Source organism: Varroa jacobsoni, unplaced genomic scaffold, assembly GCF_002532875.2.
Source record: "Varroa jacobsoni isolate VJ856 unplaced genomic scaffold, vjacob_1.0 scaffold_1140, whole genome shotgun sequence".
Classification (NCBI taxonomy): domain Eukaryota; kingdom Metazoa; phylum Arthropoda; class Arachnida; order Mesostigmata; family Varroidae; genus Varroa; species Varroa jacobsoni.
Window position 1 is genome coordinate 175,237 of NW_019214042.1, and position 12,844 is coordinate 188,080.

The following is a 12,844-nucleotide window of genomic DNA, read 5'->3' on the forward strand; positions in this document are numbered from 1 at the left end:
AGGTTTATACTTTCAGTTTACAGTGATGATAAGGGAGCCTCAAACTGAATTCTAACTGCCCAGAGTGGCCAAGTTGATCATGCAAATACTAACGCTCCAATGAAGGGGTTCACATTATGCTGATGGAGTTCACGCATTAACTTCATTTCCTTCTTAACTCTTCGAGGTATGTCCCCTGCTCCTCTGCTTTTAAGTTGAAGTTTCTTGATGACTACCAGAGCGCCACGATAGTTGCAAACGTCCAGCGAGCCCGATAACAGATGTAACGAATTCCCGGAATTCAGGCTAGCTAAACTCATCTGTGGTGAGCGAGAGAAGCAATCGTAGCCTTAACCAGAACCTGATCTCATATAACATAAATGCTTTATAAAGTTGATTCTATCCACAACTGGCCTAAAATACAGTGCATGCCCGACTCGGCTGTAAGCTGGCTCACTGCGAGATGAGCCTGTAATCTTATTATTTTTTCTTTTAACAAATGCTTTCCAACGGCCCACTGCTTTATCCTTCAATATTTCGCCCTACGTTTTCTAGCGGCTCTGCAACGACCTTCGTAAATTGTACTTTGTGTCAGAGCATTATTGCTACACCTGCCCCTACAACGCTACGAGCCTTGGGGTCTCGACTGCAGTCTCCTGGCGCTCATCGGATTTCTTTTATGCAAGGAAATGCCGCCTTTTGAAATAGTGAACGCTTGTTACGTTTCTTTTTCATTCAATACTAACCTTACTAACAGCTGAAATAGCTGTGTTTTGGCATGGAGTGAGATCACGACGATCAATCATCCACAAAAGTCCGGCAATTTCCTGTTCATACTGCCAGTTCCGGTAGATAAAAGTAGTCACAAGGGCAACAACGCTTAAGATAGCACAGAATGCACCGGCCACCCATTTGCGGATTAGGTCTGAAAAAGAATAGCGAATGTTATAGTGCTATCCACATACGCGGACTTGAAGAAACAGACTACGCATAATTAGCATCCTCAGTCTAGTTAGTGCAGTTTAAAAAAATATCAAAAGAATATAAAATATAAGCTGGCCAAATAATATCTGCTAACTTGAATAGTTACTTTTTCAATCTGAAGAATTTTGATGAGCAGTTTTAAATATCAGTAGTTTTCGATCAATACCAAAGAGTAAGTGTAGCGGTTCCCTAAAATTAGAAACCGCTTCACACTTAATTTCCTTGGGTTTCCATCTCACCGGCCACGAATTTGATCGGTTTTTACGGTGTTCAACCTCGCATTCTGTCGCTGTGAATGGCCAATTGTAGAGACCTTGCTTGTCACTAATAAAAATCTTGTTGCGCCCTAAGCGAACGCATCGCTTTGCAGTAGCGGTGCTATTTCAGAATTCGAAGGACACAGCAATTACGGCCATAACGTTAACTGATCCCACCAACTTCTGTTGAACTTCTTATATGAGTCCTACTCCTACGAGTAGGACCGACCAGTCGTCGTTTGACTGTCTGTTCCAGTCAAATGGGTAGTGTACATTTATTAGGGAACAAGTTGCCTGCCTTAAAGTCATGAGTTCTTATCGAACTGGCGTCATCTGCTCCACTTCCGATCTTTTTTAAATCAAACCAACTTGTGTTCTTACCCTTTAAATAAGGATCGCATTAATTAAATTTGATTCAGTGGTATGCTGTGCCAATCTTGGTTGCAACGATTTACTTTTCTCTATATATTTCAAATTAAAGGTTGCGTTAAAATACCACACCGCCCGAGTGATCCTACCTTAAGGCTCTTGGAACGGCTGTAAGTAGGACCGGTGTTGTAAAACATTAATGCTGGGAATATAGGACTGGCCAAAAATATGGGGGACAGTTGCCCCAGCGCTGTCTCCGGTTGTCAGAGAGGAAGATTGTTACTTGCTAATATTCTAGCCAACGTCGCGTATCGTTTCCTGATTCCCGACCCAGATATAAATCGGTGCATTATTTATACATTCAGCATTGCCACAAGTTAAAGTCTATGCTTTAGTATATTTTTTTATGGTATTCCCTATGGTAGTATTGAGAACACGTGCAATACATATGTAACAGAACGTAAATTCGTTTGATTTATAAGTACATACAATGGTCTATGTATTATTACTCAACTGGGTTAATCTCATTGCTCGTCAACCAGATAATTGCAAGGACTATTATCGTCGTCACCGTAGATTCCGTTTCCAGTGCTGCAAGGAATAGGGTCTCAGATCCGTACTTTACCCGCAAAGACCGCCCCCATTCCCGTGTGAGTGTAATTAGCTGAAGACATGAATTGTCGATACGGGGCTCACGGGCATCGCGTTATTTTCAAGACAATGGATAAGCTATATAGCTGCATGGGAAATTTTTTCAGATAAGTATATGTTTGCTTAAAATAATACGCACATGTATTTGCTTCTAAAGCTCGAATAAATCTGCAGGACTAAAGAGAAGTATCATACTGCTATTGTAAGCCCTGCTCAAGTTGTGTTCCAATATTTCTGTTCTTATATCAAGCCATGGAGATTTTTTACTTCTCTCCTCGGCGTAAATATGTAGTTTTGTTATCTCTCGCCGGATTTTAAGTAGGTCCTGATATGTTTTTAGTTCAGCAATGGTTTTACGGTCCACGGCCCGTTACTATGTTGTGCCCTTCCTCCAAATCAATACTACCAGCTGATACATTTCCTATCACAGTCAGCGTAGGGGTTCTGTTCGTTTGACTTAGCACGCAGACTCGTTTTGTGTGTCTTGTATCTAGAGAGGGGCGTCTTCTATTGTGTCCTCCGGAGAATCGTGCGGAATCTCCAAGTGACGTTTTCGTCTCACGGAATCCCGCTAAATCGCCAATGATTCGCCTAGAAGGCCTAAATGCAGCTAAGGCTTGACCAAATGGAATATGAAGCATGTTTATACGAAGCGTGGGCGAGGTATACGCACGACGACGGCAGTTGATCGTATAGACAAACAGCTAATTCTTCTTCCCCCAATAGTGCACAGCACCAGATAGAACAAAAAGTAGGCAGAAGCAGTAGATTCGGTTAGTGGCTCCGGAGACCGAATAACCTCAATCTTTAGACGTTCTCCGTCTACAGCAGGCACACCCTTATTGTCGATAGGATGAAACAAAAATCAGCGGGTACTCGAATCAATTTTACCCAAGCTACGATTAGTCTTCCGAGTAACTTTTGAGCAACATGGTTAGTTGACACTCAAACGGACACTGTTCTTTTATCAGCCTTAAAACAAAGGATTCCGAACTTTCTTCTTTAATTTTCATCGGCTTTCAGTGCTCTTTTAAAGCGTTTTAGCAGTGCGGGTATTCACGGTATAATACGCTTAATCGTATTTGTCAGTCGGAGCTGAAACCATCATAATTGGTATAATGATATTCTGCCTATCGGAACTTTAGGCTTCAAAGCTGAGTAATTGTCTCTGGTATGTAGCACAAAATCTAAACGAAGTGTTGATTCTGCAATTGCTTCTATTGTAACAAGGATAACAAGGATTTTGCCAAAAACGTCTTTTAGCTCTACTTCCGAGCTCGATGATGGTAAGCAACTTTCTCCATGCTTTTCTCTGTAAATTAATCATCTCTAAATTACTTAAAATCAGTGTAATCTAAGCTAGATTTTTATTAAATTTATAGCACTGATGTTAGTTTTTACGCAAATATATTGACGATCCTTTTTAAAAGTTTCAAAATATAACTAATTCAGTTAAAAGTAAGTAGTTCAGACAAAGGCAGTCCGTCTGTCAACTCAAAATGATGTAATTTTGTCATCTTGTCTTCCACATTAGTCGCATCTCCATGTATATATATATATATAGTGAAAATAAGCACATTTTAATATGTACCATCTGTCACAGAAATGAAATTATAAATTACTATTACTAAAAAACAAGTATAAATTTATCGTGAAAACGGTAAAAACTTTATATACATATATAGCGTGTTACATATTATGGACATCAAAGGAGATTTTCTACGCAGCGTTAACAGGTTATTGTCCGGATAGTTAAGAACGGACCAAAATACAAACAAAATAATAATAGTCGACCTAATATTTTTTACTAAGCACATATTACACTAGTGTATTCTACCTCGAAATTTTCAGATAAGGTAGCACTGGACAAATCTAATTAATGTTTACGATTTTTTATTCTATAAATAATTGTATATTCAATGGACACAGCATGTTGAAAAAAATATTTTTAATATCGACATAATCTTAAAATTAAGTTGTAACCATTTTTTGACTTAACAGAATTAGGTAATTGTTGTCCTACTTGTATACTATGTAGTTTAAGGACTCAAAAAGGAGTCAGGCGCATATGCGTACCATCTGCCTACATACTCCACTTCGATTATTAGTGCCACATCAATGCGAAACAGTTCGGCAAAGTAAACTAGGATCTCTTAAGTTCGCAGAATCGAATCGGAACCTTGTATCGCGCGGTGCACAATGCCCGTCACGAGTTATAATTTTTCATAAATAATCGTTCAAAGAGGTAGCCATGGTGACGACGACGACGACGACTCAATCGTTAATTGCGTTCTAAGATGCAGAATTTACGTCACTTTGTAATATTTTTTGGCTTTTATTTCTACGCTCGACATGCAGAGTGGCGCACATATCAACGGGTCATTTTTAAGTCTTTTGATCCAAAGGTCTTGCAAACCTTGCTGCATGATATTTTTCTCACATAAACTATTTACAGGCACGTATATCTTTATCATCCGTGTATATTTCTAACTTGATTACTGTGGAGTTTACGCAATGCATTTGCTCGCCCCACTTTATTAAAGAAGAGATCAATTCCACTCTGCCTAAATTTACCCGTATTTAAGATATTCGTATTGCCTCTCGAAAAAATAAACTAGTCATTTTTGCAGTGAGAACAGTTTATTAGAAGTTGAAGATATTAGGCTCATCTGGGCTGTGTGCAGATTGATGAAAGCCATAAGAGTTCAGGTCCCCGCTTAATCGAGACAAAAACATTTCCGAATTAACTTTACTTGCTCGTACATCTACGGCCGTTTCATGCCGATGACACTCAAGTGGACTAAATTATCACGAGGTCTTAATGCCTTAAACACTCACTCGTTTCTGACGGGCAACGCATTCCATCGAATCCGCAGCTAGGTTCATCCAAAACAATCTCGTCCCCAAATGGATTTGTGGGCATGTTCAATAGTACTTCCCCATTTTTCACCTGGAAGCTAAGGAGCAATATATGTAGAGCACTTTTATTATTACTCAGTTGAGGAAGGCACCTATGAAATAAGCTATCATATACGCCTGCGGGCGTTATATGTTTGAATTATAAACTTTTGCTTGCTTTCGGTTATAGCAAAGGCATTATTGGATCTTTCGTAATCGGTTGACCAATTTTATGGTTCTTTTGCTGATAACCAATTGCCACCTACCACTGGACAGTGTGTTTGTTGTTCCATCAACTGTTTTCATGGTGGCTTTGAGCTTCAAAGACGGGTATTTAGGGTTAACACTGTACCGAAGTAATTTAGTACATACAGCGGTAACTTTATGGCCAAAATATACACTTATCCAAGGGCTACGCTTCGCCAAAAGTAGCACGTGAGGATCCTTACCGAACGCGAAGTGTTGAGTGGAATACATCTTTCCAGTCGAGCGCGCCATTTTTTTAAATTGAAGCAAGTCACTCTCTAGCAGCACTCTATTCTCAGTTATGTAAATTTGGGCCTATTTTTTTCTACTTCGATAAAAAGTGGGTAACAAATACGATTTTTTGTTATTCGAGATACCCATTATTGAGACCCAAGGACAAGGCTGCACTGTGTAAGCTGAACAAAACGGTCAGAAGAAAACGATTACACAAGTTGTAGGGTAAAGAAAAACCTTGCCATTGCAGGTCTGCGACGTAATGTAGACATTCCATGTAAAATGATTGTTCGCTGTTAAATAAGACAACGCAGCCCGATCGTTTTAATGGCCTTCTGGGATCGTCCGTGGATTGTTAGCCCTTTTGAAGAAAAAAGAACATTAGAGCAGTAAATTGGAGTACTTAAAGGTGACAATGAAAGTTACTAAGCGACTCATCCTACACAGACAGAACCTGCCAATGACGTCGAAGGTTCCCATTTGCCTGTCAGGTTCCAATGGCTTTTTGAAGCTGAGCAACTCGTATTCACCCACTACGGTGCCATCTCCTTCCAGTAGTAACTTAATGCCCGTTAGACCTAAAGCAGAAATAAAAATAGCGTACGTAATATTTAGCGGCTATTAAAATTTAAACCTGGTTGCGACTGCCTGCCGGTGCCGCAGCTATTTGGCACAAGGTAGAATCTAATATAACTTAACCTTTGGATAGTGAGCTATCGTACTTCATGCGAGCAGTGATTTCTCTTCTATATATTTTCGCATAGTAACTGCAGGTAGCAGATATCAACCGCTCCTGATAAGTAGATAAATGGGAAGCATCTTTTATGAAAAGGCCAGCCGCCACGATCGTAGTGCATTCCGAGCTTAAGCACTTGCAGCAGACGGATAGCCCGGTCTAAGAAGTTGCTACCTCAAGTCATTCTATAATAATCACTAGTAGTAGATCATGCTAAAAAGAGAAGCAGAAATGACACAAACTTAAAAATGCTGAATAGCTATTTTTTAATTAACAAGTTAAGTTGTTCGTACTGGGAATTCCAGATTTGTTCCGGATGTGACCCGCGACGACCTTTCCTTTATTCCAGTCAGTCCTGCCAGCAGCGCGAAGTTCCGTCACCGCATTAGCCCAGGTCATCAATGCATCGTATAGATAGTAGGCATAGATAGAGATAAACTGAAATCAATCAGTCGATCGAAAGATTGTAGCACAAATGGTAGGAGATGACAAATTATAGTTAGTTTTACACCGAATCTCATTTTAATAGTAGCCATTAAATAGCTCTATTTCTGTGTTCATTGAAAATTAATGAAAGTATCAATGAATGTAATATCGACTAAAGGATATGTGACGCTTCGTAAAAAGATGGCAATCACTTTGCAAGTAATCATCTCTGTTAGACAGAGGGTTATGTTTGGTTCCGAAACTAAACAGATAGTTCAAATAGAATCTGTTCAGCAGTGTCTGTATAAGCCTTTGTCGGAACTTGGATGAATCTTAAAATGCGCACAATGACATCTTATCGTTATCAAGTGAGAAGCAGACACAGTGTGGTAAATCAATGTATCGTAAGTACTGTATATCCTTGTAATATTACGTAATGTACTTCTTTTATTTGTGGAGTTAAGGGGACGTCTGCTGTATAGTATGAAACAACTCATTAGCACACCTTAGCCCCGAAGGATGACGGCGAATGAAGATAGAACGGTGCTTGCTTGTTATAACTTCTTACTAGCTTCTCGAACGTGTCACCTTCAATCTCTCCGCGTGGACTCCTAGGAAGGATCGCCAATGTATGCTCCGCTCCCATATTATAACCGGACCTGTGACACATTCACACCCATTGAACTTATTCATTTGTTAGACTCAGTCTTTAACAAATGGCCAGTATCGTCACTATACCAGTGTACTCAAGGCGGTCGTTTTTAGTTTCGGTGATGATTTAAGTGGGAGCCTATTCCGTGCACGTCCGTTACGGTAGAAGATCACTTTGGAACATCATATCATCAAGATTCATTTGTTTAGCTTATTATCCGTTCTCAGACGAAACTCAGTTTCGATATTCTGCAGTGAACACGGGAGCTATATTTCGAATATTTTTAAGTACAAAACGTGATGATATTTACGGGCTATCTATGAAAACTGGACAGCGAGCGGATGCAAGGATCCAAAAGGTTTTAAAACAAATCGCTCACTTTAGAATGGTTATAATGCTGTATCTCCTACGCGTCATCGAAAATGTCTTTTGATAACATCTCTACAAAGAGGTATAGTTTGATGTGTGTCAGCTCATTCTAGAAATTCACTTTTCAACGAATTTCTAACTGTTGTGTTCAGCCTGTAGTGACAACATTCTGATATGGAACTGCACCGATAAAGCCAGTCTACAAAGGTCAATAAGACATCTTAAGGGTCTTTGGAATCGAAAGTTTGCTCAAGCAAATCCGACGGTCACCTTTCCCAATATACAATTCTACCAGCGTAAAAGAAGGTCCCTCCAGCGCAATGTATGTTATTCTCTTTACCAGTTTATATTGTACTTGAATCCGGTTGAGACTGTGGTACTATTCGAATGTTTGGCGTTGAGAGGGATTGCAGATGCATTGTTTAACGCTACTGGTTGGCATAGGATACCAAACCCTGAAGTTAAACAACTATCCACTTACATCCCATCTCCCCAGCTTAGTTTTCCATGGAGTCCATTTATGAAGTGGCAAATAAATGAAGTAGTAAATATTTTTGACTCAAATGAGCGCGCCAACTCCTAACCCGCTTCTGCGCTTTACCCTAAACAGAGAAATTCTCAGGCACAATCTTCGATATGTACCAGTTGCCTGGTCATTTCCTCGTTTTTCCGCTTAGGAGCCAACACAAAGGAACTGCTTAATGCATCGTTTTTACCATTTGCTTTTTCTCGTACTAGAGTTTGGCTCGATTTCTCTGTGGCTCCGCATGTGTAGCGGACAAAAGCGTCGGACGTCTACCGCTGTAACTAAAATCCGAGGTAGTAAGTTATTCATTGCTGGCTCAAGTGCGCGACATCTCACTGTTTTTAAATCAATAACTAACAATTGGTAGCTGACGGTGACGCCTACACGATAACAATAATTTAGATCGAATTTATGCGAACGAAAAACACACAGCACTAACAAAAGTCAGCCTGTTTCTACATGCAGTTATCGTAAATACAGCAGCTGTCGCGCATACCGGGCCCAATCTGTATTAGATGAAAGTTGCTTATATTCGTCGTTAAATCCTTTTTCGTTGAGTGAGTGATCCGTCGTAATATAGATAACCTTGTACTCGCCATGCTTTGTCAAACCCCTCGCTGCGAGACCAAAAACAAATCGGGAAAGGTTCGCGACATCACCCATGAAGACGTAAACTGAAAGAAACGATGACATAGAAGAAGTAGATAGTGTGATTATGAAACAACTGATAGAAGTTTGATTAAATTATTGAACTTTTTCTATTTTGCCATTCGTCTATTGCAAGTGTTATATATAACGGGTGTCAGACAATCAGTTGATTACGTTTACGCAAATTAGACAGTTTCCGCTTTGAGTTATATCTCATGTAAGAACCCCGCGCATTTTCAAAATGTAATACAACTAAAGTGTCGTGGCTTTTTAATGCATCCAGTTGACACGCATGAGAAATATTTAGCGTGTCCCGGATAGTTAAGGAAATACAGGAAACATAAATGTGAATTCGGATCATCGGTTTACTGGTAAGATATTTGGTTAATTCTCAAAGGCCGAATCTGATAAGGTTCAATGATGGCATTATAATCCGTATCAGACACCTTCACTACCGGCTACTGATATAGCAGCAAACGCAAAATAAACACAGCTCCAGCAAAACCGAAAGAGCGTTCCCCTTTTGCAGGACAGGAAGGCTGCTCCATGAGGAATAGACCAACTGATAACGAGCAATAACACTGTATGAAATCTTGATCGCGGTAACGCTATGGAAAATGTAAAATTCTAAGGGAGCTTCATGGATACATAGACCTATACTTCCCATTGTCGTCGTTCAAACGTGATGAAAGGGCGCAATCTTCTGTTTGCCTGGCGTATTTCCAGAAGTATCTTTGACTATCTGGGAAATCTAATAATATAAAAATTTACCTTTACAAAAATTCTATACTTCTATTTTTCGAATAAGCCTTGAGCTTTTGCGCATCTTTATAAAAAAAAATTGACTATTTTTGTTACAGCCGTCACAGATTATTGCTGAGATATTCTAGGATATTGTAGAACTGACGCTATTGCCACAGATGTAAACTCGCTGTAGAAAACCCAGAATAAATAGGTACGAGTATCAAAAATGAAAGAAAAACACAAAAGTAAATGGTAGTTCCTAAGCCGGCCAACGAAACAGGCTACTTCAGAATCACTATTAATTTAATCATAAAGTAATTTCAATTCCTTGGAGAATAAAATACCAAATTTTTATTTCTAGGGTTCATTCCTAGTAAAACGTTAAACCTAATTTCTCTCTGGTTTCAATGGAGGTCCTTAATCTGGGTTATCAAGCAGTCTGTATAGCTTCTTTAGCGTCAGCAACATTCGAACATAAAAGAGCTTTTTCCTTTTTAGCTCAGAATAAAAATACGTCTTATTATATGTCCGGTACTTGTACTCTAAATATGTTTATTGAACTATTTGAATTGTTTAATATCATAGTCAGTGTTATGTTTAAGGCGATATAAATTTATTATCATACCCATCATGAGGTATCAAACTGTTAATGGGCTTCTATACGCTCTGGACTTGATCAAAAATATTAGAGATGAGACTGCATAATTGGGACCACATGTTTAATGTCAGCCTTTGCTGTCCAGAATAACCTATTCCCTCTAACTCCAATACCGGCCTAACCATGGGTGAACCTTCTCATTGAACTTTGCATGCGGTACAACCTTAACTTTTTCATTAAAGCTCCTTTGCGTCTATCAGACACGTGAATGATTTGGACTTGTAGATTTCGAGAATCATACCACTTTGAATACTATAGCAATGAAAATATATCTTATTGTCTCTAATCGATCCCTTATCGTTCCTGTTATCAATGGCGTACACATGATCATGCGACTCCGCTGACTGCGGGACGCCTGCCCACAACTGAGAACGAAGCCAGTAGCAGAGGTATAGAATGCGTTTAATAATACCTCGTCCTGAAAAGAGCTGTGCACCCTTTCCACTTCCTAAAGAAATTAGTTTGACCCGTTAACGGCGCATTTACGAAATATCGTCAGGACATGCTTACAAACGGAGCGAAACAATTTAATTGTTTTACGTAAGTATTTTTTCTGTATGTACTATGTTCATATAGATAAACTATGCACTAACGATGTACTCAGGGCATCTACAGACATCTAGTAAGCCAGGCTAATATAACAAGTGTTTTCTATTCCACTTTGAACTATTCTAGGTCCCATTTAAGGGGCCTTGTATAATAATCGTTTCTATATACTGAAATGGTTTTGCGATAGTCGAAACAGTCTTGTGCCATTTTCAAGATAAATAATGCTCGTCATGCATGTATTTTTCCTTAGTACAAATCGAATCATTTTTTTTTTATTTTTGAATGTGGTAAATTGCAACCTAAAGAAAAAGGGGTTCCATTGAGGTGTGAAGCATTCGAGCGTGCGATGTAGGCTGAATCCCGCAATTAGCTCTCGTTGGTTCTGAACAGTCGAAAGAAAGGGATGCTTATGTAACGAACTCGCATTGATTCACTAGTGCATTGACGAAAAGGTGAGAAGAATAGTTATGCTTCGCTGTTTCCATCATACAGTGACTATCCAGCTAAATTATACCGTGGTAGCGAACATTAGTAAGTAATTAATTTTTTTAATGAACCACTGCTTGGCGCCTGTCGAGAGTAACTTCAAGAGGAAGCTTCTTTCTCCAAAAAGTTAGACTGTATGGAAGTGTTGAAATGGATAATATTTTCGCCACACTTACTGCGGGTGTTATCTTTTGTCTGATGGATGAGTTCTGAAAGGTAGTGGTGGTCACATTCCCGTAGGTTAACCAAAACGGTGACGCATTTAGCATTTCCAGGTCGCACGTAGTACGCTTCCTTCATCTCGAACGCTTTGCCTTCAGCAGCTACTCGATCCTTCAACTTTGTTTGGAGAGGACGGCTTTCCGTTTCCTCGAAAATTAAGGTGAACTTTTTCCAGTTGAAATGTCGTAGTAGGGCAAATAGCATGTCGACAACCTGTACAAACGGATGACAAACAATTTCAGTAGTACTAAAGCTACCTTCGGATAAATCCGTGCTATAAACGAATAAGCCAAGTACAATGACTCTAGTGTTTGTCATTGTGCGTTTTATTTTATACGTCGAACACGACTTTACGACATAGTGTAACTGAAATTTAGATTACACCATAAGCAAAGTCATTAATTGTCCTAAAATCTTCTTTTCAAAAAGGAAAAATTCATATTTCTAATAGGGATAACTGTAACTTGGCTGCTCCATCCATCCATCCATCTATCTATATAATGACTATACCACGAGAAACAACGGAAAGTTTCTAGGTGTACCTGCGAATATCAAGGCGTGACATCAGAAATAGACTTTTTAGTTCATATTTTCCGTCATCACAATTTGTCATAAACAGAATCCACAATTTAAGCTATTTTACTCTAAAGAACAACGCCCAAGCGAAAAATCTATTTCCAGCCGTGTCAGTAATAGCGGACAAGCCTCAAGGTTACGTCTATGTTGCGTTTTACGAGTTGGTGCGGCAATACCCCGGCAGGCGTTAATTGACTTAAGCATTGGCCGCTCACGGAAATTCCCTTGTGTTCGAAAACTCCCTGATGCGAGCGTTCGCTAATAAAATAATCCTTTAATTTACAGGAGCTCTTATGAAGTACGACCTCACTACACGGCTACATCATCGAACTAAGTAAGTTTCGTCGCTTAACTCCACGCTGATCAGTGTCAACAACGATTGTAATTAATGGACAATTCAATAGACGAGGGTAGCATCGTAGTAGAATGTGTGAGCCTTACAGTATCGAATAGACCAGTCCTATTCTGCTGTTCTACGTGTGGAGGGCTGCAACGAAAGAATGTCTTTCAACTATACATGCTTTATGCGAAGCCAGCCAAATAACGTGCACGCTTACTAGTGGCGTAAAAGAATTATATATCGGCCACCATTTGGATCGGTGCAATAAATATATATATATATATAGATAAATAT

General features: G+C 39.4%; 1 protein-coding gene and 1 long non-coding RNA gene across 7 annotated transcripts in view; one reads left to right on the forward strand and one right to left on the reverse strand.

The window, feature by feature from the left end:
• Window positions 1-12,844, reverse strand: part of LOC111267009 (receptor-type guanylate cyclase Gyc76C) — a 70,957-nt gene that overhangs the window by 11,805 nt on the left and 46,308 nt on the right. For all 6 annotated transcript variants that reach the window (XM_022844948.2, XM_022844947.2, XM_022844946.2 and 3 more), the window contains exons 6-13: window positions 11,589-11,847; window positions 8,824-9,001; window positions 7,286-7,439; window positions 6,648-6,792; window positions 6,073-6,196; window positions 5,079-5,197; window positions 726-904; window positions 94-299 (exon numbers count right to left, since the gene is read on the reverse strand). In XM_022844948.2, the coding sequence (XP_022700683.1) occupies window positions 94-299; window positions 726-904; window positions 5,079-5,197; window positions 6,073-6,196; window positions 6,648-6,792; window positions 7,286-7,439; window positions 8,824-9,001; window positions 11,589-11,847 (1,364 nt within the window). The remainder of the gene's footprint in view (window positions 1-93; window positions 300-725; window positions 905-5,078; window positions 5,198-6,072; window positions 6,197-6,647; window positions 6,793-7,285; window positions 7,440-8,823; window positions 9,002-11,588; window positions 11,848-12,844) is intronic.
• LOC111267012 (uncharacterized) overlaps window positions 11,863-12,844 on the forward strand; it is an 18,319-nt gene continuing 17,337 nt past the window's right edge. Inside the window, exon 1 of the long non-coding RNA XR_002684374.2 lies at window positions 11,863-12,544. This is a non-coding gene — a long non-coding RNA (uncharacterized LOC111267012). The remainder of the gene's footprint in view (window positions 12,545-12,844) is intronic.